The sequence below is a fragment of the Ammospiza nelsoni genome, chromosome 16 (assembly GCF_027579445.1).
Source record: "Ammospiza nelsoni isolate bAmmNel1 chromosome 16, bAmmNel1.pri, whole genome shotgun sequence".
Classification (NCBI taxonomy): domain Eukaryota; kingdom Metazoa; phylum Chordata; class Aves; order Passeriformes; family Passerellidae; genus Ammospiza; species Ammospiza nelsoni.
Genome location: NC_080648.1, coordinates 2,994,117 through 3,020,160, shown reverse-complemented (window position 1 = coordinate 3,020,160; position 26,044 = coordinate 2,994,117). Strand labels below are relative to the sequence as shown.

The window sequence follows — 26,044 nt, the reverse complement described above, 5'->3', positions numbered from 1 at the left end:
ACTTCTTGTGGTCTTGGAATTTGGTTTTTCAGCTTCTTCTTTGTTCTTTGCACAGTTTATATCTTAGATGCCTTGATGGATTCCAGAGGGCTCTGAGCAAACTGATAAGAGCAGTTACAAGGGGCATGGCTGCTACTCTCTGAGGCCTGAGCTGTTCAGGAAATCTCTGGGGTTTGAACGTGCTGAGCAGCACGGCTGTGCTGGGAGCCCCTGGAGCTGTGACGGTGCTCCCTCATGATGCCTGTCCTGTCCTGTCCTGTCCTGGTGCTCCCTCATGACGAGTGTCCCTGCTCCACCAGCTGCTGCCACCAGATAACGCCAGCCTGGGGACACGGAGCCGCCCGGGACACGTCCCAGTGCCTGCCTGGGGACTGGGAAGGAGAGCAGAGACACATCCCTGCTTGAGGAGAGCAGAGACAGAGCCCTGCTGAGGAAAGGAGAGCAGAGACACGGCCCTGCTTGAGGAGAGGAGAGCAGAGGAGAGACATAGGCCTGCTTGGGGAGAGCACAGACACACCCCTGCTCGGGGAGAGGAGAAGAGAGCAGAAACACAGCTCTGCTTGAGGAGAGTGGAGACATCCCTGCTTGAGGAGAGCAGAGACACGGCCTTGCTTGGGGAGAGACTCAGGCCTACTTGAGGAGAGGAGACACAGGCCTGTGAGAGGAGAGGAGAGGAGAGGAGAGGAGAGGAGAGGAGAGGAGAGGAGAGGAGAGGAGAGGAGAGGAGAGGAGAGGAGAGGAGAGGAGAGACACATCCCTGCTTGGGGAGAGACACAGGCCTGCGTGAGGAGAGCAGAGACCCGGCCCTGTGTGAGGAGAGACACAGCCCTGCTTGAGGAGAGGAGAGCAGAGACATCCCTGCTTCAGGAGAGCAGAGACACAGCCCTGCTTGAGGAGAGGAGAGCAGAGACATCCCTGCTTGAGGAGAGACATATCCCTGCTTGAGCACAGACACATCCCCGCTTGAGGAGAGGAGACACATCCCTGCTTGAGGACACCAGAGACACGGCCTTGCTTGAGGAGAGCAGAGACAAGGCCCTGGCTGAGGAAAGGAGAGACACAGCCCTGCTGAGGAGAGGAGACAACGGCCTTGCTTGAGGAAAGCAGACACATCCCTGCTTGAGGAGAGGAGAGCAGAGACACAGCCCTGCTTGAGCACAGACACAGCCCTGCTTGAGCACAGACCCAGCCCTGCTTGGGGAGAGCAGACACATCCCTGTTTCCAGCTGGGATCTCTCTGCTGCCTGAGCTGTCCTTCTGGCAGCCGGGTGCTGCTCCAGGCATCTTCACGGGTGTTGGACAGAGAAGGGAAGTGTCACAGAGGGATATTTTTAGATGCTCTTTGTGCTCAGAGAGCAAAGGCAGGCTGTGGTTTAACAGCCATTAGCTGCTGGGCATGTTTGGAAAGCTGGAGCGGGGCTGAGGATCCAGGAACACGTTTGACACCATGGGATGAAGCAGCTTCACAGATGTGAGGATAATTTTTGGGCTGAGCATCGAAGGGAAGACCCCAAGAGGAGCCTGGATCTGGGCACTCCAGCCTGTTTAGCTGCCACGTGGACAGGCAGTGGTGGCTGATCCCCCAAAAGGACGTGGTCCCATTGTTTGTGGGGTGACATTTGCTCCAGTGGCTGTGGAAGAGGAGCAGGAAAAGAGCGGACAAGAGGTAATGTGGAATTTCACTGGGACCAGAGCCAGCTGAGGGACAGGGTGACAGGTGACAGCACTATCCCACCAGCGTCTCCTTGGCCACTCTGTCCCCTCCCTCCCAAGCCTCCAAAGCTTAAAATTTCAGTGTTTCGGGCAATGCCCGGAGAGGGAGTGAAGCCTCCAAGGACCTGCAGGATTCAGGGAAGTCCTGAGGGGCGTCCTGGGAAGGAAGGGCAGGGGATAGTTTGGGTTGGAAGGGACCTTAAATCTCATTCCAACTCCCTCCCACTAGAGCAAACCCCATCCAACCTGGCCTTGGACACTTCCAGGCATGGCTAAGGCCATCTCCAAGGTCAGGAAGTGCTGACACTTTGGCTCTGGTCAATGCAGAACAGAACATCCCAAGAATTCCAGCTGAGCTCATGAGGAGAAAAAGCAACTCCAACTTACCACTGTAGGGGAGCTCATCACTAATTGATTCATCCACAAGCAAGGAGGTTTCATAAGTCCTGAAAAGATGGGAAAAGAGGAGCTGAGTTCATTGAAAGGGACATGGGAAATGCAGGGATAAATCCCATGGCAGTGCTCCTCACCAGGCAGAGGGGAGGGGAGGCTCTCTGGACCAGCACTGTCCTGGACTGTGTAACCTCCATCTCCTCCTCCTCCTCTTCCTCCTCATCCTCCTCCAGCTGGTGGTGCTGGATGAGGTGGGCAGGCACAAAGAAGGCAGCTGCCTATCCCAGAGCTCCAGCTGGATTGCCCTGTGTCTCAGATCCCACTGCCTCAGCTGGTGAGGTCACACAGGATGGGAGAGGAGCTGGGATGGGGTCAGGAGGGACAGAGGAAGCCCAGACTGGGGATGTGCCACGAGCAGGCAGCCCGCAGCCATGGCTGCACCTGCCCGGCTTGGTGTGGGGTTGTCCCCATGTGGGTTCTGTCCCCACACAGCCAGGATGAACATGGCCAGCCTGCTTGGAAGGGAGAGCTCTGTTGTGTGGGTCCATGCCTCAAATTCTGGCTGCTTTTGGGGCACAGAGGTGCCAGGGTGCTGTTTCTGGCTCACCTGCGAGGTACTCTGTGGGACCATTAAAATGCTAACGGGGTCCCACAGTGGGACAAGGACTGAGGCTCTGGAGGGACTCTGAAGCTGAGCTGGTGGAAGCAGGATGGAGAGCAGATCCCTGGTTGGAAGAATCAGGAAGAGAAACAATCAGCTGGGCTAATCCAGCTGCAGAGCCAGGAGGGACAGTCCCAGAACCCCTTCCTCATCCTGGCTCACCCCACAAAGGCCAGGATTTGTCCTCAGGCAGGGCCAGGCTGCTGTGCCACACTTGTGGAAATGCCACCACACACCAGAGGCTGTGTGAAAACGGGAATGTCCCCTTGAATGGGGAGTGCTGATCAGCCTGGCATGGCTGGAGTCAGGAAAGGGGGTGGGATGCTGGAAGGGGGCAGGGTGCGGCAATGCTCTGGGTGGGTGGGAACGCCCAGGAGGAGAAAGAAAGAGAGATTTATTGTGCAGGGCAGGCAGCGTGCGTGGGCACGGGGAGAACAGGAATATACTGGTCATGACTGCGTCCCCTCAGGGCCCTGCAGAAACCCAGAGCTGCCAGCTCCCCCTGTGCATGAAAACAGGGGCAAGAAGCAAAGTGCCTCTGAGTTTTGCTTTGTGGGCTCTTCCTCAGATGATGCAGCAGCTTGTTGGTCCATGGTTCGGAGAGCTCTCCTCTCCTGTGGCTCAGCAATCCGTGGCAGGAGAAGTCTTGTTCTTGTACAGGTGTTCCATTCCTGTCTCCCTGTCAGTACAGCGGGCAAGTGGGTGTCACCTGTGATGTGGTGACATCCTGAAGTCACACTGATGGAGGAGGCTCCTGAGAACCAACTTGGTCACCAGTGCAGAGGGACAGGAGCCCTCAGCGAGGCAGAGCTGAGAGCCTGGAGGAGGCACAGGCTGTGTGACAGACTGGAGTGGGATAATTCCCATTAGGGATTCCCATGGGATAACTCCCATGGAGGAATGTGTGCATGGATTGGAGCTCGGTTCAGTGGAGATGGGCTGGGAGGGGTTTCAAGGGCTGGAGAACTGGCAGGTGGCTGAAGGATGGAGAGGTGCAGCTCTGATTTCCAGTAGCAAAGGAGTGGTGGGTGAAGCCTCCCAGAGTGAGAATAATGAGGTGGAAATGGAGAAGGAGGTCATGGGACCACCACAGCGTGAGATTTCCAATGGCTTAGCCCCTCCTTTTTTAGGAAGGAGGGAGGGAGACACAGGAGTCTCCCGGGGCTGTTTTCCCACCCTCTCCTCTGTGCTGGGATCCCCGTGTGGGGCTCTGCACTCCTCTCCCCCCCTCATGCTGCTGTGTGATCAGCCCTGCTCTCACTGAGCCCCACTTCCACCCTTCTCCCTCCCATCGCCAGGGCTCGGTGCCCTAAAATCCAAGGCAAGGAAGGTGCCAGGGGAGCTCGGGGCTGGCACGCGTGCGGGTGAGGTTGCTCACCCCGGGGCGGGCGGCAGCGATTCCCTGGCAGCCTCCCCGAGCGGCGCTCCTGCGTGTCCTGCTGCAGCCTCCCTCCGGCATCTCCCCGAGCTCCTCTCCGCACCTTCCTCCGCCGAAACAGCCCCGGGGAGGTTTTTTTTTCCGGGATCGGGACAGGCGGGTGCTCTTGTGGCAGAGCGCGGCAGAGAGCGGCGGGCAGAGGCAGCTGGCTCCTTCGCGGGGAAGGCAGGCACGGAGCGGGGCCCGGGGGCCGGAGGATGCTCGCCGCGGTGCCCAGCCGCGGGGATGCGGGGTTGCTAGGAGGCAGGTGAAGGTGAAGGTGAAGGTGAAGAGGAGAGCGCTGCGGAGGACCGCAGGCCCAGGTAGCGCCGCAGCGGGCCCGGGGACAGGCGGGGGGGACATTGTCCGTGCGGGGAGCGGAGCCGGCGAGCGGGGAGGGAGCCGGCTCGGTGCTGCGGGAGGACGATGCGGGAGCGGCCGCGGGCTCGGCCCTCCGCCAGCCCGGCTGCCGCGGCTCCCTGCTCGCCGCTGCCGGCGCCGGTACCGGTGCCGGGGCAGGGCCTCGGCCGTGAGTACCGGGGGCTGCGGGGGAGCGGCACGGCGCAGCGCGGGAGGATGCTCAGCCATCCTCCGGCAAGGGCGAGCCGGGGATGCCGCCCGCCGCAGAGCCCCGGGCAGGCCGGGGCACCGGTGCCCTTGGGAAGCCGCCTGCAAGGGACGGGGGAGCGCCGCAGCCCGGGGCCGGCGGGGCCTGCGGGGACGCTGCCGCCGTCGCTGCCCTTGGGATGCCTCTTGCGGGGCCGTGCGGGGCAGCAGTGTCCTTGGGAGACCGCGAGGAGCCACCTCCGGCCGGTCCTGTCCTGTCCTGTCCTGTCCTGTCCTGTCCTGTCTTCCGCACCGCGCCGGACCCTGCGGGGCTCGGGCTGAGCCCCCGGGTGGGAGCTGCCCTGGCTGGAGCTGTCCCCGGGCTAGAGCTGCCCTGGATGGGAGCTGCCCCCGGCTGGAGTTGCCCCGGCTGGGAACTGCCCTGGATGGGAGCTGCCCCCGGCTGGGAACTGTCCCCGGGCTGGAGCTGCCCCTGACTGGGAGCTGCCCCTGGCCCCGCAGGAGGAACGGGAGGATGGCACAGGGTGGGAGTAAGCGCCGCGCCTCTGACCTGCCTTCCCCCTCCTCCTAGATCCGCATGTCAGACCATCACGACCCCCACTATGGGGAGTCAGAACCCCAGCACGGCATCACTGTGGTCTTCCTCCTTGTCCTTGTCTTCTTCATCATGGGGCTGGTGGGGTTCCTGATCTGCCATGTCCTGAAGAAGAAGGGTTACCGGTGCCGCACCTTCCGGGACGAGCTTGACCCAGATGACAAAGATGAGGTGGAGGAGCTCGACGATGGTGAGTGCTGGGCAATGGGGCTCGCTGGGGGCTCAGCCTTGTGCCTCCCGTGGGCTGGTGCTCCCCATGCACCCTTCTGGGCTGTGGGATGGGGCTGGGAGGGTTACCTGTCACGTGTGGCTGGGTTGGGATGAAGGGCTGGGGCAGTGAGAGCAGCGTGGTGTTCCCTGGGGATCGGGAGTGTGAGGGCTAGGGATCCCTCAGATCCACGAGCTGACAATGGCTGGAAGTGACAGGGAGGTGGCAGCCAGTGCCTGGCCCTTCCCAAAGGAGTGTTATCACCAAAAGGTAATTCTGATGAACATCCAGGACTTACTGAATCCCCTGAATCTCAATCATAACCCCTGTTCCCTCAAGGAAAACCTCTCCCAGCTGGAGCACAAGTGCCTCTGTCCCTCTGGCATTAGGATGTCTGGCAGGGAGCCAGCTGGTGTTTGCTATTGGCCATGTCTTCTTGTGGTCCCTGCTGTGTTCATGCAGACCACAGAAGTAGGGCTGCTGCTGGAAGGGGAAGGGACCTGTAGGGATTTTTTCCATGGCTTCAGGGCACTGCAAGTCGCTCTGGGCTGGCTGGATTGGGAAGTCAGTGCTGCATCGAGCGTGGGTGCCCAGCCCAAGCGAGCTCTGTCATCCGGTGCTTTCCTGAGTCTCTGCTGAAGGGGGAACACACATTCCTCTGCTGCTTCCCAGGCTGGGAACAGCCACATGGTGCCACAGAACTCCTCCAGCTCCGCGTGCTGTGGCAGTGCTGGGGAGGATCAGCACCTCCTGCTGCCGCTGCCTGAGCTCAGGAAGGAAATAGCTCCTCAGGCTCGTCCTCGGTGCAGCCAGAGCCTCAGGTGCCCATGGATGTGCTCCTCTGGCTTTAATGTCTTGGCTGAACATGACATGGGGACAGTCTCTGAACCTTCCAGGATGGGCTTTGCCCTCTGGAGACATCAAAGCCCAGGGAAACGTCTCCATGGGATGACGGACATCTTCTGAGATCATGGTAGCAGCTCTTGAGCCTTTGAGGCAGCTGCCTGCCAGACCACAACTCCAACCTGCTTACAGGAACTTCTCACACTGCTGACCAGGGTGGAGGCCCGTCCATCCATCCATTCCCCTTCCATGCATCCATCCATGCATCCATCCATGCATCCATCCATGCATCCATCCATCCATCCATCCATCCATCCATCCATCCATCCATCCACCCATCCATCCACCCATCCATCCCTCCTGCCTCCAACAGTGGCTGGAAGCAGGTTGAGTTGAAGGCTGTCGGTGAACTCCACAGCAGAGCAGGCACCAGCCAAGATTCCCCAGAACAGTCTTTAAGCTTTCAATAGAGTGCAGCTCTGGGCTCTCTCTGTCACTGTGTGTTCCCCATTTCTGTGTTTAGTGGATCCCAGTGGGTTTATTTTCTGTGGACGTGTCCTGTCTACCCTTGGAGCCTTGAGAACTTTCAGCATCCTGCAGCCAGGGGCTCCTGGGCTGGACAAGGACCCTCCTCTTCCAAAATTTTAGAACCTGCTTCCCTCTCATTTCTCCAGATGCTGTGAAGGAGCAACACACCCCCTCTCCCCGCACATGCAGCTGCTGGCTCAGCCATTTCTTTTCCAGGATTAGGGATCTGGTGTTCCCCAGTGCCTTCCCAGTGTGACAGGGGACTCGAGGCTTCTCCAACAACTCTGCTGATGCAGCTGCTCCTGGGAAGGGATGAGTGAGCAGAGCCCTGGAATCCCAGCCCTCAGTGCCACGTTGTCTCTTTTCAGATGAGGCTGACAAGAACGATGACACCGTTGAGAAGATTGTGAGATGCATCATCCAAAATGAAGGTGAGCACTTCCTTGGGCTGGCTGGAGCCATGCTGATCACTTTGGCTCGTTTTTCCCTCTCTCTTCAGCGTTCCCATTTTTTCCCCTCTCTCTTCAGCAAACGTGGAGGCCCTCAAGGAGATGCTGGGGGAAAATGAACCAGACGTGCCAGTGCCAGTGCCCAGGTGAGGGAAGCTCACAGAAGCTTGTGAGTGAGGGACAAGCAGCCCCTTTCCAGCTGCCACAAAGCATCTTTCCAACTGGGAGTCCTGCTCCCCTGAGGGCTCTGAGGAGTGCTTCACCCCACTGTTGAGTGGAACAGCTCTTCCTCATTCCTGTGCCCCGCAGAGCTGCTGCTCCAGTGGGGTTGCACCAGGGTTGGGACATCTCCCCGAGGTGACACAGCCTGTCATCTTCTGTTGCAGCCTTGGTCACCACAGCAGCAGCCAGGACGGGGGCCCGCCCCATCACCACACGGTGCACCTGGGCTCCACGCACGCCCCCTGCATCCACTGCAGCAGGAGGAAGAGGCACCCCCTGCAGCGCCAGGGCCGCTCCAAGGAGGGCAAAAGCAGGATGCACCCTGGAGAGACCACCGTCTTCTCAGTGGGCAGGTACCCAAACGAGCTTTGCTGGACATTTCCCTGCTGGAATGAGCACCACAGGGTCTCCTCAGTCCTGTTCTTTCCCCCTTCCCCTTGCACCCAAGGTTCCCTCCTGCTGTTGCACACTGAGATGCCCCAGCAGCAGCTCTGCAGCTGGAGCTCCTAAGCAGCCAGGTGTTTGCTGCACCTGGAAATGCCTGTGGTGTGTGGCAGGCTGTGATGCACCGGTGGCTTCCCTCCTTTACCAGGAAGGTGACTCAAGCTGAGTTTTCCTGCTGAGTCAGTGCTGGGCACAGCCCCAGCTCCATGTCCTTCCAGAGCCCGCTGTCCCAGCTTGCTGCAAGCAGGGCCTTGCTGCCCAAGTGGGGGCTTCAGGGACCTCATTGAGGGGGACAGAGGGGACAACATGTCCCAGGTGCAAGCCACCACCTGCTCAGGATGAAAGAGTGGCTGTGCTGCTCCAGGTTGCTGCCTCCAATCGTGTCTGTAATTAGATGACATAGCAGCAATGTAAGAATAGGGGAGTGTTCCTGATACTTCCCACAAATGCTTTCCATCCCCACCTGGTTTCACCTCAAGGGACTTCCTGAGCTTCCTGTGGTCTCACTGTGTCGTCACTAACCTGTAGAGCAGTCTGTAGGCTCGCCCAGGCTGCCCCATTCCCCAGCAGAAAGGGTTAGGAAAGTTCCTGGGCTTGGCTCCCTCCGGCTGTGGTGGCTGGGGCAGGGTGACAAGCAGCTGCTGGTCCCTGGATGGCCACCATGGTGAGACACAGAGCTCTGCCATGCTCAGATTGTGCTCAAGGTGCTCATTCAGGCCCTGAGCCTTGATGGAACTTCATGCTGTGGTCCAGAGACACTGCTTTCATGGGAATGCTGAGCCAAAGTGGGCATGGAATCGTGGAATGGTTTGGGTTGGAAGGGACCTCAAAGTTCATCTCATTCCACCCCCTGACATGGCAAGGACACCTCCCACTAGCTCAGGGTGCTCCAAGCTCATCCAGCCTGGCCTTGGGCACTGCCAGGGATCCAGGGGCAGCCACAGCTGCTCTGGGCACCCTGTGCCAGGGCCTGTCCACCCTCCCAGGGAACAATTCCTAATTCCCAATATCCCATCCATCCCTGCCTCTGGCTCTGGGAAGCCATTCCCTGTGTCCTATCATATGAATTTTTCCAGCACCACGGGCAGGAGCCTCAGCAGGGAGGTGAGCTGGGGCTTTGTGGGCAGCTGGAGAAGCAGGGAGGGCTGCTGGACTGCCCAGGCCCAGCTCAGCTCGGATCACATGTCGTGGGCACTGCCAGCTCCCGGCTCTCCGTGCCCATGGCTGTCCTTGGAGGTGGTGCCCGGCAGGCCGGGGCTGTGCACAGCTCCTGCTCACCGCTAATTCATTCCCTGGCTGGTGCCCAGCTCCATCCCCTCCTCCATGTCCTCTGTTCGTACTCTCCCAGCCTCCTCTCAGCACTCAGAGTGCTGGACAAGATGCTCACCTTTCCCAAAGGCACCTTCCATCAATTCCTGATTTTCCTCTTTAACCCTGTGAGTGTCATACCCCACACCAGCCCTTTCCACAGGGCAGTTATCCCATTTCTCCAAGGCCTTACTTTCTATCCTGAATCTCTTTGGTACAAGGTGCAACTGCTAAGGGACCTATGTGCCCATGAGGTACAATCCCACACCCAAATTCTGCTTCTTATTTCCAGGCTGGCCCCTTTTCCCTTCCAGATCCTCCAGGATGGCCCTTTCTGTGTCTTATTTATGACAAATATCTTGAAGTACTTTGACCCAGCACTAAAGAACCCACAGGGCTTCTTTAACCCACCCCTAGAGTTAAAGACACCCTCAGGTCTTGTTCTGCTTTGTTTTTGGTATTGTTCTTGCCTTGGATGCAGTGGTTGAGAGTCCAGCCTGGTCCTACATGGAATGGGTCCTGGTAGGCACAGGCTCTTTCCTGAGGAGTGGAAAGCTATGGAGGTCCACCAAGATCATCAGGGCTGGAGTATGGGGAACCTGAGGAGGCTTTTTTGGCCTGGAGCATTAGAAAGGGATGATCTAATTGTCCCCTAACACTTCCCAAAGGGTGGGTGGAATTTAAATGAAGATGGAACAAGACTCTCCTCAGAGATCTGCACTGGGAAGGGCAAGAGGCAATGGCCATGAGTTACAGCAAGAGGAATCCAGAAAAGATGCCAGGAAAAACTGTTCTGCCATGAGGATGGTGCAGCCCTCAACAGGGCCCTGAGGAGTGGAGGAATCTCTGACCCTGAAGATTTCCAAAACCTGACTGGACAGGGCTTGGGCAAAGTGCTTGAGGGTAGGAGGGGACCCAGATATGAGCAGGGGTCTAGACTGGAGACCTCTTGAGGGCTTTTTGCACCTAAATTGTTCTGAACTTGTGTGGCACTCAGAGTTATGCATGGTATGGGATGATTTACCACTTAGCTCAGGGCTTTCCCTCAACCAGGTGTAGTCAGTGGCAGAGCTTGTCCATAAAACACCTGTGTCTGACCCTCTGTCCTCAGCCCCATCAGGCAGAGTGTGTCACATCCCACTGAATCCCAGGGATGCTGATGAGGCAGAAGCCCAGCCAGGGCTCCTCTGCTTTCCCTCACCAGCCAGAGGTTGGCTATGTTACTTCCTGTGCCCTCTCTGGTTCAAATCCCTCTGACTCCACTCCTGACTCTTCCTGCCATTGCTCAATGGCATTACCAAGAAGTGATCCTGTCACTTGTGTATCCTTCCTGTTCCTCTTCAGGGCCAGAACATTCTTTGGTCTTCCCAAATCGCAGTGCTGGTGTCTTATCTCTGAATATCTGGACAGACCTGAAAGGTCACATTTGCTGCTGCTTGGCCTGGGAACGTTGTCTGGAGCGGGAACATTTCTCTTCTCCACCCTCCCAATCCTTTCTGGCCCTGCTGAGGGGTTGGTGCTGCCCACGGGCTGGGCTCCAGCCTGGAAGTGCTCTCCTTCATCTCTGCCAACTCTCCTGACATCTGTTCTTATCTTTTGGACCTCTCTGCTTTTTCCTTTGGAACAGCAGCGCTGCCATGTGCTTGACCTGTGTGTCTTGCTGTTCTTTCCACACCAGCAGTACTTGAACTCTCTGAAATTGTACTTTGCCCTGACACTGCCTTGCAGCTGAAACTCAGCAGAACCAGGTCTGTTGGTTTTCCATGTGTGATCCAAGCATAGTGAGAGCAGCTGTGGGTGACCATGGGTTGCATGAGCTCTCAGTGCTGGCCTTGGAGTGCTCTGGCTGGTGGACACCAGCTCACCATGGAGGAGATTTCCTCTCTGCTGGTCCAGTGCTGGTGAGGAGGAGTCACAATCAGCACAATCACAGTTCAGACTTTCAGGCTTTGCTGACACCTTGCCCCTCCCAGGCTGAGGGAATTGGGAGAGGAGAAAGCCCCAAGGAGAATTTAGAGCCCCTTCCAGTGCCTGGAAGGGTTCCAAGAGAGCTGGAGAGGGACTTAGGACAAGGACACAGAGTGACAGGACACAGGGAATGGCTCTCTGCTGCCAGTTAGGATTAGGGCAGGGTTAGAGGGGATATTGGGAAGGAATTGGTGGGCAGGCCCTGGTACAGAGAAGCTGTGCCCAGAGAAGCTGTGGCTGCCCCTGGGTCCCTGGGAGTGGCCAAGGTCAGGCTGGATGGAGCTTGGAGCAGCCAGATTGAGGGGAAGTTGTCCCTATCCATGGTGGGGGTGAGACTGGACCCCCCAGTCCAGGAGATCTTTTAGGAGATCTCACCAGGAGATCTTTTAGGACCTCCTTCCAACTTAAGCCATTCCATGAGTCTATGATCCCTAACCCCTCTCTTCTCCCCACATGCAATGTTACATCACCTCTGATTATGAGCCCACCCTTTGAGGGTGTCAGACCCATTTCTGCAGCTTTTCTCCTGCCCACCCAGAGCTCTGAGCTGTTACCTGCTCATGGTGGAACCTTGGTGAACACTCAGGTACCATCTGCCCCTCCAGGGGATGGTGCAAAATGTGCTCTGGCAGATTTTAGCCAAACAGCTCCTCCAGCCTATGATCCCTGTACCCAAATCACTGCCAAATCCCTGTCCTGCCCTCACTGAGGGCACGCTGTCATCCAGAGCATTTCCAAGAGCTGTGATCCATCTTGCTGCTGGGAGGACAAACTCTGCCCCAGCCAAGACCTGGGTTGCACTTCCCATCCTTCCCTTTCTGTTTGTTTTGTTCAAAATGAAGGGGAAAATCAATCTGGGGACACAGCTTGTGTAGGTGTGAATGGGTCAGACAGGTTGGAGATCACAGCAAAGCGAGGAGATCCGGGGCTGGAGGTACAGAAAGGCCGGGAATCCAGAGGTGGGACAGCATGGAAAAGAACTGCTTGTAGTAGTGTCGGGGACAGATGGAGATGAGAGATCTCTGAAGCCAGGTCATGGAACTTGGGGTTTATTGCAAAGGGCCGGGGTGCAGGGCCCTGCTGGGAGCTGCCAAACACAGCTCAGAGCAGGACTGAGAGAAGAGAGGGGGAGAGAGGATGAGAGAGTAAGAGAGTAAAAAAGTTAAGAGAGCGAAGTTCCCATTACAATACAATAAACCTTCTTCTGTGTTGAATATTCTGATTCTCACTAACCAATCTAGTACAAGATACAAATCCTATAGCATTTCCATACAGCCTATAAGAATCACTACATCACCATACTGTGTTACATTTTAAACCCTAAAAACTCCTCTTTGGGCCCTTCTGCCAAGCTGTAGGGTCTGCTCTGACCCTTGGGCCTGTCTGCAAGCAGAGGGTGTTGTTCCATCAAAAGGGGATCACCTTCAGCTGCCACACCATTATTTTCCAGTTGTTCAGTAACTGAGGGATCTCAAAGCTTGCTTTCATTTTAATCTCACTCATAGTTTCCATATTCTCAAAATCTTTTGCCAGACAATCCTATTTATAAGGCTTTCCTGTTTCATCTCCCCCAACACCTGCCGTGTCCTGTCCCCACTGCAGGTTCCGTGTGACACACATCGGGAAGAAGCCGTGCCTGCCGGAGCAGCCGGACGGGGCCCTGCCCGTGGCCAGCCGCCCGCCGAGCACCGAGGAGCTGGAGCGCAGCAGCGAGCTGCTCAACGGGACTGTGCCCACGGCCGGCCTGCAGAACGGAGCCGTCCACACAGGCACACACAGTGCCAGGAGCACCGAGCAGAGCCTGTCCGCCAGCCCGGCTGCCAACACACCCGCCAGCGCCAGCACCCGTGACAGCCGGCGGGCGGGCACTGCGGGGTCTGGCCCGCTTGGGTCCGGCATGGTTGGATCCGGCACGGTTGGGTCTGGCACGGCGGGGTCCAGCACGGTTGGGTCTGTCACGGTTGGGCCTGGCCCGGTCGGGTCCAACCTGGTGGGGTCTGGCCGAGCTGGGTCCCTGCCGGGTGCTGGCTCCGCTCCCGGGAGCTCCAGCCGGCAGCGCAGACTGCTGAGCCTGCCCATGCTGGGAGCGTCGAGTCCCAACATCCCGGGAGAGCTGGCGAGGGAAGGAGCCGGCATGTGCCTGGAGGAGATGGGACTGGCGTCGGCAGATGAGGTGTCGGATATTCACGGGAGCCTGAGTCTGCAGGAGCAGGCTGAGGAGCTGGCGCGAGACGAGACCGGCAGGAAACAGTCCGGAGGGGAGGATGGGAAGCAGCAGGTATGTTCCTCCTCCTCCTCCTGGTCCCCATGTGGTCCCCTGGGCTGGAGGGGGATTGCTTTTTCCCATCCATTTTCTGATGTCTGAGGCAGTGGAGTGACTGTGACAGGTCCCACCCTGCTTCAGGGGCAGTGGGAGGTGCCGCAGACCTGCTGCCCCTTCCCTTGGCATGGGACTCCTTTTCCTTTGGGGACATCCATTGGGATTTTGACCTGGGAGAGGTCTGTTCTCCTTGGCAAGGGACTCCTTTTCCTTTGGGGACATCCATTGGGATTTTGACCTGGGAGAGGTCTGATCCCCTTGGCAAGGGACTCCTTTTCCTTTGGGCACACCACTGCTGCACGTGGTGTCCCCTGAGCTGTAGCCTCACTGGGGTCCAGTGTGGCCCCACAGGAATAGGCAGGGGCAGATTTCTCCAGCCTTCTTTACCTCCAAGGCCAGGAAATGGCAAAGCCAAGTGGTCATTTATTGGCTCTTTTCCCTGCTCCTGAGCAGCTGTGATCAGAGAGGAGGGAAGCCCACCCTTCCTGGAGCTCCCAGTACCCTGGTACCTCCCAATATCCCACCGAAGCACCTTGCTGGAGGGGTTAGAAAGCTCCAGGGGATTTTTCTCCCTGGAATTGCCTCTGTGCTGGTACCAGTAAGCAAACGAGGCTGGTGGTGGTGCTTCAGACGCCCAGAATTTTGCCTACACACTCATTTGTGGTTCTGCAGCTGGGAAAAGGGGATTTTCATGGAAAGGGGGCTGGGAAACACCCCTTGTGTAGTGTCAGCAGCTCCAAGAGCTGGGCCTTAACTTGCCTCACAAAACCAGCCTGATGTGGCAAAGCCCTTGGGAGAAAAAGGAAGCCAAATGCCTGGGTAAAATTCCTGGCATGCTTCAAAGCCATGGAGATCCCCTGGGGCTGGTTCTACACTGGCTGGGCACATGCCAGCAGCCCTTGGCAGGGGTTGGGATGGGGCAGGACTGGGTCAGCACAGGAGAGGCCTGGAGAAGGTGCCTGGCTGGATGCTGGATAAGGACAAAGCAGGATCCCACTGCTTCCCCCTTTGCTTTCTGGTGAGCAGGCTGGAAGGTTTGAGCTGTTTCATGGAGAACGGCAAGGCAGGATAGAGCTGATGGGCTGCAGCCTTTCCCCAGAGAGCTGGGGAGGTGGTGACAGGTCCTCCTGTGTCCCACTGAGCCTTGGGAATCCCTCTGATCCCTGGGGAAGCAGTTAGGTGCAGGGCAAGCCCAGTGCCAGGCTCTTGCCCTGGATGCTGCCCGTGATGCTGGGGTGCTCCAAGACATGGGGTACCAGAAGAATGGTGACAGGACCTCCCTGGGATGTTTGTCACCAAGCCCTGGTGCCATCTGGATCATCCCCCATGCCCTCAGTTGCAGTCAGAGCCAGCACCAGGGTTGGTGGCTGCTGCTGTCACGTCCTGCAGGTGGTGGGGAAGGGCAGAGGTGGTGCCTGGGCTGTGCTCGCTCCTGGAGGCTCGGTGGGGCTCTGCCCCTCGGGTCACTGCTGTGACCAAGGGAGAGCCCCGGCCCAGCCCCAGCTCCATGGGAGCGCTGACCCCTCTCCTCCATCCCACAAGGAGCCCAGCGCCGCGGAGCAGGACCGTGCGTGAGGTGAGTGTCTGTCCCCTGTCCCCTGTCCCCGGGACAATGTCTGGGGGTGGGAGGGCACTGCCAGTGTCCCTGTGTGAGGTGAGTGTCTGTCCCCTGTCCCCTGGACAATGTCGGGGGGTGGGAGGGCACTGTCACTGTCCCTGCCATGGTGGGTCTCAGCTTGCTGCTGGAGATGGAGAGAGGCTGAACCCTTTCCCCAGGGGTCAGGACGTGCCCAGCCACAGGCAGCGACCCCGAGCAGTGCCATTTGTGTGGTGGGGAGGTGCCATGGCTGCGGGCACCAGTCCCATCGTGCCTCTCTCCCTCCCGCAGCTGCTCTCCGCTCCCGGCTGGAGCGTGCACGGGAGGCGCGCAGCCCCCGGGCCCCTCGGGGCTGGGGCTCGGCCGTGGGGCAGCCGCGGGGCAGCCGTGCCCGGCCCCGGGTGGGCAGCTACGCGCTTGGCATGGCCGGAGCGACGCGCCCGCCACACCGACAACAACCGCGCTCGGCGGCGCCAGCCTTCATCCCATCGGCAATAGGTACCCGAGTCCCACCCACCGCACCCTCCCCGGACACCCCCGAGGGACCCGAGGGCCTGGCAGGGGCAGGACGGCGCCCGGAGCCGGCTGCCCCCGCAGCCCCCAGCTCGGGGGAAGGATCACAGGGGCAGGGATGGAGGCAGCGGCTTGAGCCCGCCCCGGGGCGGTGGGGAGCGCCCCCCGCCCGCCGGGCACGTTCAGCACAGAGCACAGCCCCCCCGGGCACCCCTGCCACGCAGAGCGGGCACTGGCACACACCCGGCACCGGCAGGGCCTGGGAGATGCTGGCGGAGATTGGAGCTGCCGGCCCCATCCCGGCACCGGCCCGGGGTCGGGATGGCCCCGGGCCAGGCCAGCGGGCAGCCCCGGGCTGCGCCAGCTTCGGTGTGTAACGCCCTGTACATAGACGAGCTACAACCATTAAAGCTGCTGAACCCCTCGGCAGGGCCAGCGGGATTTATTGATTTATTGGGGACAGCCCCCCATGCCCACTCCTGCCTGTGGGGGCTGGCAGGGGAGAGAGATGAGCCCCCCAGGAACCAGGGGTGGGAGTGCACGGGTGATGCCAGGCAGGACGGGTGGAGGCAAAAGGGGGGTGAGATGGGGCCTGGCTGTGGCACTGGGCACCCCAAAAAGGGGTTCTGGGTGCTGTACTGGGATGCAGGACCACTCTGCAAGCAGCACTGGGCAGGATGCAGCCCCTGGAGAGACCAGCTCGGGGCATGGGGCACAGCAGCTCCTGTAGTGGTTTGCCTGGGCAAGGCTTTTTGGGGAGGGGGGCTGGGGGCACCCACAGGGTCAGCTGAAGTGAAGCTCAGGGTCGGGCTCGGGGGCTCTGCCGGGCGGCGGGGGCGGTGCACGGAGCTGCAGAGAGGGAGAGGAGAGGGAAAGGAGAGGGACAGAAGTGGTGCCAACATGCTGAGGCCACTCATCCCCCTTCAGACCCCCCAAAACACACAGGTGGCTCCATTACAGAAGGGCTGGGGCAGGTTTTGGGGTCACAGCATCCCTGTGAAGGGACTTACTGGCCGCAGGCGCGTGGCTGCCAGGTCTGGAGAGCTCTGCCCGCTGCCCGTGCCATCCTGCCGGCAACCTGGGAGGGCCCAGCAGCTCAGCCTGGCTTTTGGGCTCCCCCAGCCCCTTCACAGTCTCCCCAGTTTCCCCAGCACTCACCTCCCAGCGCTGTCTCAGGAACAGAGCTGGGGACCAGGCTGGCCCCGGGTGTGAGGCCAGGAGGGGAGAAGGGCGGAGGGGACGGTGATGGCAGCTCCTGGGAAAAGACAACCAAGAGGGACGGTCATGGTGGGAAGGGGGCTTCACCTCAGCACCCATGGAATTGCCAGGGTGACTCAATGACCCTCCTGGCACCAACCTGCCCCGCTGCCTCTCGGGCCCCGGTGAGCTCCTCCACCACCAGGGAGGGGAAGACGCCGACGCGGCCGTCGAAGTCGCCGGTCCAGAAGCCATCGTCCACCTCGCCAGCAGCACGGGGCAGCACCCGGATGATGGCCCCCTCAGGAAAACTCAGCTCCTCGGGGCTCTGCCCCTCGTAGTCGTACAGGGCTCGCACCAGCCAGGCTGTGGGGAGGGTGGGGAGGGGGCTCAGCACACTCTGGATCCCACCTCCCTCTCTGGGGTGGGGGTGATGCCCAGCACTCACCTCCAGGCTCCAGCACCAGTTCTGCAGCCATGATGCTGGAGAGCTGGCGGTGCAAGGCAGAGGGGCCTGGGGGGCCCAGCCCAGCCCCCGAGTCACACCCCAGGGACAGCAGGTACTTTTCAGGGACATAGCCGACCTGCCCAGCCTTGTTCCGAGCCTGAGGAGGCAGAAACCACATGAACATCCCAGGCTCCAGAGTGGGGCCAGCCTGGGGATGTCCAAAAGGTGTCCCCCAGTATGGAGGGGGGCTCAGCCTGCTCCCACCTTCACCCACTCCTCTGCATCCCCATCCTCGATGATCTCCAGCTCCTCGCCCTGGCTGATGGACAGCTCATCCGCCTGGCAGCCCTGCAGGAGATGGGGACAGTGTGGCAGAGAGGCTGAGGTGCCAGCCCTGGGCAGGCAGGGTGAGGGCCAGGCAGGCAGGGCCATACCTGGTAGCCAAAGATCACCCGGCAGGTGTAGGGGTAGGTGCGGGCAGCAGGCCCAGGCTCATCGTCCTCATCGGGCTCATCACTGTCCTCGTAGTCATCGAACTCAGCTGGGTCCAGCCCTGTGGGGGTCTCCTCGCCTGTCCCCCCCATGGCCCCGGCCAGCCAGGTGTCCACATCCAGCCCTGCCGCCCGCAGCAGTGCCAGCCGTGCCTCAGCCTTCACTCGGCTCACCTGGGGACACCACACATTGTCACAGTGCCCAGGACACCTCTGGCAGTGTCCCAACCCCATTACCCCCATCCCTGAGTGTGGTGGCATCCCCAGCACCACACACCAAGTGCAGCATCCCAGCCACCACCCCTGCCTGTCCCTACATCCCCCATCCCGGGGGTGACAGACAGATGTCACCCCAAGCTCCCTGACTCGGGGTCCCACCTCTGCCTTGCGGATGTTCTCCCTCACTTCCTCCATCTGCCGCTCCACGGCCGCCGCCTCCGCCTCCAGCCCCTGCTGCCGCCTGGCCTCCAGCCGCTGCAGCACCTGGGTGAGCACCCACAGCTCAGAGGGTGTGCCAGCTGGTGAGGGGCTGCAAAAGCCCCTCCCTGAGCCCCCCGGTGCCCTGTGGGGCAGGACAACACCCACCTCCTCACTGTGTGCCCTGTTCTTGTGCTCACGGGCCACCCGCGTGGCCCAGCGCCGCGACTCCTTCTCCAGGCTGGCCCCATCATCTGCTGGTGGCAGCAGGCACACCTGGGCAGGGACACGGTGGTGACAGGGGATGGCTGTGCAGACCCCACCTTGCTGTAATGATCCTCTCCACTTACCTCCTCCATCCCCGTGAGCTGGAAGCGCTGCTCGGGCGCCAGGGAGAAGGCGGGGTGGTCCTGCAGGAAGAGGAGCAGGTCCTGCTCCCGGCACACCTGCAGCAGGGGAGCAGCGTGGGGCTGGGGGCTCACCTGTGCCTTCGTGTCCCACCCAGCTCAGGGCACAGTACTGTTACCCGTGCAGATGCCTCCACAACACCCTGGAACCAGTCCCGGGTGGCCCGGCAGGTCTCCACCTCCGTCCTGCTGGCAACTGACAAGTGCTCCCGGAGCCGCTCGTAGAGGTCCCCGTCAAGAGCCTGGGGGAAAGCAGATGGGACCCCCAGCACTGCCACATCCTCCCACTGGAGCATCCCTGATCCCCCAGGGCAGCCAGCACTGACCCTGTGCAGCAAGACCTTCCCTGCTGGCAGTGGGGAGAGGCTCCTTGTGGAACCCTGGGGAAGGGGCACGGGGGGGGTCCGGGCATCCCCTACCTGCATGGCCGCAGGCAGCTCCACACGCTGGTAATGCTCCAGGTGGGCAGAGGCAGCCACCAGGGCAAAGCTGTACTCATTCTGCACCCCTGCCAGCTGCCTCGAGTGCTCGGCCAGTCGTGCTGAGAACTGTGGGGATGTGGGCAGCGAGGCTTGGTGATGGTGCCCCGTGTCCCCAACATGGGTACCCTGCCATCCCCCACGCCACCAACCTTGGCACTGAGCTTCTGCAGGCTGGCCTTGGTGTGAAATATCCGCCGGTCGCTCTTGCGGAGGCTGGGGAGGGTGGAGGGGGCTGTGAGACCACCCTGAGGCACAGCAGCCCCCCGGCCCCGTGTGCCCTGTGGGCCTCACTCACCGCGCCTCCACGTCGGCCGCCTTGTCCTTGGCCACCTCGCTGCTGCGCCGCAGGTGGCTCAGCTGCTTCTTGGCCTTGTCCAGCTCCTTCACTGTCTCCAGCAGCTCCACCTGCGCCTTCTGCAGCCGCTCGATGCCCTGTGGGGAGTGTCAGCTGGGGGGCACAGCTGTCCCCCTGGCCTGGGCACAGGGACATGGCCTTGCGCTGGTACCTTCTTGAGCGTCCTCTCCTTGCAGAGGCGGGCGCTGCGGGTGGCCTCGGCGGCCAGGGCACGGTAGCTCTCGGAGGCGGTGACACGGACCTGCCCGGCGTGCGCTGTCCCCTCGATGACGCCTTTCCAGACAGCTGCCACGCTCCTGTGGGCACAGGGTTAACACTGGGACAGGCACTCCCTGCCCCGTGACATCTTTTGAGGGTGCCCAGCAGGACTGCCAGTACCCCCAGTCACACAGACTGGGACTGGGGACATCCCACCCATGGCTGCGTCCCAGTGATACCCAAATCCGGGTTGGCATTAAGCATCTCCAAGCTGGGACATCCATGGGCAGGTACAGCAAGCCCCAGCCACTTGTCCCCAGCCCTGTCTGTCCCCAGCCCACCTGGAGTCGCCAGCCTCGCCACGGCCCCGATGCCAGTCTCTCTTCACGAACTGGCTGGCCAGCCTCTGCAGAGCCTGCAGACAGACCCGCATCACCAACACTGCCCGACCCTGCCCAGCACCCACCAACCCACCCTGGGCCCAAAACTGGGCTCCCCTACCCCAGCTGCCCACCCCATGGACCTGGGGACACACACGTGCCCCCTCAGAGCACAGACACATCCCTGTGGCTCAGTGTCAGCAGGAATCCCATTGTGCTCCCCAAAACCTTTTTGGGGGGCAGCCACCACAATGAAAGGACCCCCCTGCTGTGGCTTTTGGGACAGAGAATTTTGCAAGGGGACATCAGCAAGGGACGCTGGCTACAGAGACAGAGTAGAGGAGCCCCAGCAAAGCCAGGCACAGCAAGACCCCAACCCTGGGGGATGGATGATCACCCCCAGTCTGGGGGTGTGAGGGAGGGCAGTGACACGGTGACCAGCTGCAGGAAGGGGGGACACAGTTCTGCTGCAGTATGTCCCCAAGGGATGCTGCAGGGACATCTCACATCAAAACCAAACTGACATTTCAGAGCAGCGCCCTGCGATGACCCAGCAGACAGCAGAGCCCAGCGGTTTCCTCCCCCACAAGGTTTTCCCTCCAGGCTCCCACAACACCCAAGGTTCGGGCCATGCCGTGCTCAGCAGAGCCCCCAGCGGGTGCTGGACGTGGTCAGGGTGCTCCCGGCAGGATGAGCCATCTGCCACCACCCTGCGGGGCCAGCACGGAGCAGCCACGCTCGGGTGATTCCCGAGGCTGCGTGGGGCCTGCCCAGCTCCTGCCCCAAGCCGCAGGATGGGGCCTGGGCACCCCAGAACATTGATCCTGAATCCCGATGTGGCACCTCCTTACCTGCCCATACTCCCTGTCAATGGTGGCCCTCTGCTTGCTATAAGACCTGGGGGGACACAGAGAGGACACACAGAGAGGGGCAGGCATGGGCCACCCCTCCCATCACCTCCTGCCACCATCCCTCTCTTACCATGTCCCCCTGCCACCATCCTGTCCCCATCAGGCCACCCCAGTAGGTGATGGAGCCCATGACCTCGAGGTGACAGGCTCAAGGTGAGCCGAGCCCCGTCCCTGGCACACCCGTGCCAGGTCTCAGCCTGGGGACACACAAATACACACACACACAGACAGAGACACAGACACATGCAGACATGGGAGGAGATGCCCGGTGTCAGCTTGGGGACACACACACAGACACGGGATGAGCTGTTTCATCTCAGCCTGGGGACATACACACACAGGATGAGCTGCCCGGTCTCAGCTTGGGGACACAGACACATATACACACACACACAAACATACACACACACACACACGGGATGAGCTGACTGATCTCAGCCTGGGGACAGATACACAGACAAACAGACACAGACACAGACACACACACGCACACAGAGACAGGATGCGCTACCCGGTGTCATCTCGACCCGGCTGTCACCTGTGCGGGCCCTACCTGATGTCCTCCAGCAGCTCGGCGTCCCGCTGCTGTTTGCTCTGCAGGCCCGACAGCTGCTCCAGGAGATGGACCCGCAGCTCCTGCGTGAGCTTCACCTGCGGGCAGGTCCCGCTCAGCCCCGCGGCCGCGGCGGGCACGGGGATGCGCTGTGCGCCCTGCCCGGGTACCGGCGCTCACCAGCCCCCCCTCCTGAGCGCCGCCCAACCGCGGCCTCGCTTCCCCAGCCCCGGGAGGCTCCGCCGGGGGCGAGGCTCGGTCACGGCTGCAGGACGCGGCAGCGAGGGAGGACCCGGCCCCGCTGACCTGACCCGGCCCAGCCCGGCCCGGCCCGGCCCGGCGCTCACCTTGCGCGGCGGCGGCTGCATGGCTGCGCTGCCCCGGTGCCGGTGCCGATCCCGGTGCCGATCCCGGTGCCGATCGCCGCCGCCCCGATCCGCGTGCGCGGAGCCCGGAACTGCCGGGCCGGCAGCGCCCCGCCCACTGACCACGCCCCCACTGACCACGCCCCAAGACGAGCCCTGCCCCATCAGGCCCCGCCCACCGCTCACTGACGGACACGCCCCCAGAGCCGCCTCCAACCAGCCCTGCCCCTTTCCCCGCCCTGCCGGGAGCCCCGCCCATGGCGCCCAGCAAGCCCCGCCCCTCGGGGCCTGCAGCGCCGCCTGGTGGTCGGTGATGCACGTGTGGGCGGGGCCATGGGACACGGGGACAGGGGAGACAGGGACATGAGAACACAGGGATATGAGAGGGAGGGAGATGGGGACATGGGGATGTGACAGGGATATGTGACATAGGGACATGGGGACATGTAGGTGGGGAGACATGGGGACCTGGGAACACAGGGATATGTGACATAGGGACACGGGGACATGTAGGTAGGGAGACAGGGATGTGAGGACACAGGAGTATGAGAGACAGTGACATGTGGACATGGGGATATGGGAGACAGGGAAGACAGGGACATGGGGACACAGGGATATGTGACACAGGGGAATTGGGGAGACAGGGATATGAGAGGGAGGAACATACGGACATGGGAGACAGGGACATTGGGACACAGGGATATGTGGCACAGGGACATGGGGATGGGGAGACAGGGACATGGGGACACAGGGATATGTGACAGGGACGTGGGGACATGTGGACACAAGGAGACAAGAGGACAGGGACATACACGGGGACACAGGGCTCTGAGAGATGGGGATGTGTGGGCGCAGCATCACAGGGACATGGGGAGAGGAGCACTGTCCTTGGCCAGGGGGACATGGGGATCACAGCACTGGGATCAATAGGGACCGAGTCCTTGTGCATGAGGATGCACAGGACACTGGTCCCAGGATGTGGTGACACTGGCCCTGGGATGTGGGGACATGTGGGACACTGAGGGGACAGCCCCCAGCACAGGGACGTATGGAGTCCCATATCACATGGAGGACACAGAGCCCCTGGCTTGGCAGGACCCTGCCGTGGGGACAGGGGCACAGAGCTGAGCAGTGGCATTCAGTGGAGGCCACCTGGAATCATGAGGGACCCCAACCAGTCCCTGTCTGTCCCCGCCCTGTCCTCCTCCCAGCCCTCTCCCAACCCCTTCATCTCTCACTTCTCTTTCTGTCTGGATTCCTCTGTTCCTGCACAGAGCTCGTGGCTCTCCTCACTGTCCCATTCGTCCCCATGACATTTCTGGGGTTGGCTGCACATGTCCTGGTCCCCTGGCGTGTGACAGTGCACAAGGCTGGGCTGGGGAAGTGTCACTGGCTCTGGTATTCCCCTTCTTAGCCGGAAAAATGGACCACCCATTTTTGGATGGCTGCAACACTTTGGTGACAGGAAGGGGACAATGCAGTGTGGCACCATCTACACCAAGCTGTGACACCAGCATGTCAGCCTGGCCCCAGTGATGGATCCTGGCTGTGTGTGGCCCTGGCAGGGCTGGGCAGGCAGGATGCCCAGAGCCCTGGAGTGCTGCAGTGGGGCAGGACCACGTGTCACCAGGCTGGGAACCTGCTGCCACCTTCCTGTCCCACGCACAGAGCACAAACAGCTCCATCTCCCTGCTGTGCTGCTCCTGGCTGCTCCAGCTCCCTCTGCTGCTTCCTCCTCCCCACACAGGGTCTCTGTGGTCGTGTGACACAGCTGGAAATTTCCCCCTCCGTGACGCGCCCCAGGTGCTCGCTGTGGTGACAACTGGCGGTGACCCCGCGCCTCAGTCTGGCTGTCACACCGCAGGGATGTGGGCAGGACGCTGCCGTGACGTGGTGGAGACACAGGGGGGGTGTCAGCAGAGAAAGGGACGGTGCCAGCCCTGCCGTGTCACCAGCCCCGCCGTGTCACCAGCCCGTGCCATTGGTGCAGACCCGGCTGGCACAGCGGGCACTCCGCAGAGATGTCCTGGCGGGTGCTGTCACCTGTCTCTGCTGCTGCCTGTGTCACCCTCCTGCTCAGCTGTGCCTGGCTTGGCTCTGCTGCCCAGCCCTCCTCAGGTGAGTGCCTCGGTGGGTGTGGGGTGATGGGGTAGGGCAGGGACACCTCACTGGGACACCCCAACATCACGTCCCATGACACTTGGAGGCGATGGCTGGGTGACATGGGGAGAGTTTGGGGCCCTGCTTGCTGCCTTTCCTCTGTGTTCACACTGAGAATCTGAGTGAAGACCTGAAACCCAGCCAGCATTTCCCCTTTTGGCAGCAAAATTCAGATTGCTGCTCTGGTAACCTGAATTTTCCATCCCCTGGATGTGGAGAGGGGGCAGAGGTTGTGGGAGTTGTGTTGGATGTAACCAAAGCCCCCCGGGGTAGGGTGTTCTGGGGACCATCAGGATAGAAATTCTGCAGCTGGGGATGACGTGCAGAGCCTGTCTGGTTTCTTTTTTGAGCAAGCCAGAAAAGGGATTTGATCCTGGGTTGTTTCTCTGGTGCCCTGGGACCTTCCCGTTCTTCACTTTAGTTCTTTGCACACAATGAAAATCCCCTGACCACAGGAAGATGAGGAGATGTCTCTGTCTGTGGTGGGGAGCTGAGCTGGGGACACGGGTGGGGCTGTCCCAGCCCTGCGCTGCCCTCCTGATCCCTTTGTGCCAGGCTGGGTAGGACAAGGGACACCAGCAGCACCAGGGCTGTGGGAGCAGAGCCCATCCAGGCTCTGCGTTGGGCTGGCACTGCTGTGGTGGTGGCTGGCACAGAATGGGGCACAGCTGTGCAGGGTGGGGACAGCAGGGTGCTGCTGTGGGACAGGGAGATGCCACCTCCTGTGTGCAGTGGTGGCTCTGCAGGGAGGGATGACAGCTCCTGCCCTTGGCTGAGCCTGATGCCTTGTGTCCCCTTGTGTCCCCTTGTGTCCCCTTGCGTCCCTTGTGTCCCCACAGTGCCCAACAAGAAAGGGCGAGCCCTGCTGCCCCTCACTCCCCAGGAGAAGAATGTGTGCTCCCAGGCCTCAGAGGAAGATTTTCTCAGCAGCACCCTCAGCACCCGCCTCCTGCCCGCCCTCTACTCCGTGGTGCTGCTGGTGGGGCTGCCAGCCAACGCTCTGGCCTGCTGGGTCCTGGCCACCAACTTCAGGAGATGCTCCAGCACTGTCTTCCTGCTCAACCTGGCCGGGGCCGACCTGCTCTTTGTCCTCCTGCTGCCCTTCAAGATCTCCTACCACCTCCTGGGCAACCACTGGCCCTTTGGGGACTACCTGTGCCGTGCCATGGTGGCCTTCTTCTACGGGAACATGTACAGCTCCATCTTCTTCCTCACCTGCATTGGCCTGGAGCGCTACATCTCCGTGGCACACCCCTTCCTGTGGAAGAGCTCCAGCTGGATGAGGGGCAAAGTGGGCATCTCTGTGGGCATCTGGCTGCTGGTGGGTCTGGGCATGAGCCCTCTGCTTTTGCGCTCCCACACACACAATATCTCCAGCCTGAACATCACGACGTGCCATGATGTGCTAGAAAAGGAAACCCAAAGGTTCTTTGGCTACTATTTCCTGTTCCTGGTGGGGCTGGGCTTTGGGCTGCCCTTTGTGCTCATGATCATCTCCTACAGCTGCATCCTGGCACGGCTGCTGGCCAAGGGAGGGAGCCACGGGCAGGTGATCCGTGTGCTGGCCCTGGTCCTGCTGGTCTTCATCCTCTGCTTCACGCCCAGCAACGTGCTGCTCTTCATCCACCACCTGCTGGAGCCCACGGGCTGCAACAACGGCACCTACATCTCCTACGCCCTGGCCCTGGTGCTCAGCGCCTGCAACAACTGCTTTGATCCCTTCATCTACTTCTACGTGTCCCGGGATTTTCGGGGCTGGCTCCGGGATGCTGCAGGCCGCTGCCTGCGGGGGCTCGAGGCCTCGTCAGGGAGGTCCACGGAGAAGACAGCCCTGCCCCTGAGGTCCAGTGAGCAGAGCCAGGGCTGCCAGGCTGTGTGTCCCTGCCCAGAGGATGGGGGTGCCTGAAGCGTGCCCACCATGAAGGGCTGACAAT

At 60.8% G+C, this 26,044-nt stretch overlaps 3 protein-coding genes across 3 annotated transcripts; 2 read left to right on the top strand and 1 right to left on the bottom strand.

Moving 5' to 3' along the window:
• The first annotated feature begins 374 nt into the window (after nucleotides 1-374).
• Nucleotides 375-16,169, top strand: RELL2 (RELT like 2). Its single transcript, XM_059483790.1, is given in 9 exon segments — nucleotides 375-1,571; nucleotides 1,573-1,666; nucleotides 5,323-5,536; nucleotides 7,294-7,356; nucleotides 7,454-7,520; nucleotides 7,761-7,949; nucleotides 12,919-13,594; nucleotides 15,179-15,212; nucleotides 15,525-16,169. Coding segments are annotated over 8 exon segments (1,455 nt in total). The 5' UTR covers nucleotides 375-1,452; the 3' UTR covers nucleotide 15,212; nucleotides 15,525-16,169.
• Nucleotides 16,152-22,034, bottom strand: FCHSD1 (FCH and double SH3 domains 1). Its single transcript, XM_059483789.1, has 19 exons — nucleotides 21,933-22,034; nucleotides 21,586-21,683; nucleotides 20,973-21,018; nucleotides 20,083-20,156; nucleotides 19,695-19,839; nucleotides 19,484-19,620; nucleotides 19,338-19,401; nucleotides 19,126-19,254; nucleotides 18,826-18,948; nucleotides 18,650-18,745; nucleotides 18,468-18,575; nucleotides 18,261-18,365; nucleotides 17,826-18,056; nucleotides 17,656-17,739; nucleotides 17,392-17,548; nucleotides 17,104-17,309; nucleotides 16,905-17,001; nucleotides 16,757-16,824; nucleotides 16,152-16,595 (listed from the first exon to the last, which is right to left on the bottom strand). Exons 1-19 carry the CDS (start codon nucleotides 21,951-21,953, stop codon nucleotides 16,530-16,532), a joined length of 2,055 nt encoding a protein of 684 aa, XP_059339772.1. The 5' UTR covers nucleotides 21,954-22,034; the 3' UTR covers nucleotides 16,152-16,529.
• A 1,937-nt stretch (nucleotides 22,035-23,971) lies between these two features.
• LOC132080254 (proteinase-activated receptor 3-like) lies at nucleotides 23,972-26,016 on the top strand. Its single transcript, XM_059483284.1, has 2 exons — nucleotides 23,972-24,068; nucleotides 24,950-26,016. The coding sequence occupies exons 1-2, from the start codon at nucleotides 23,972-23,974 to the stop codon at nucleotides 26,014-26,016; spliced, it is 1,164 nt and encodes a 387-aa protein (XP_059339267.1).
• Nucleotides 26,017-26,044: the final 28 nt, after the last annotated feature.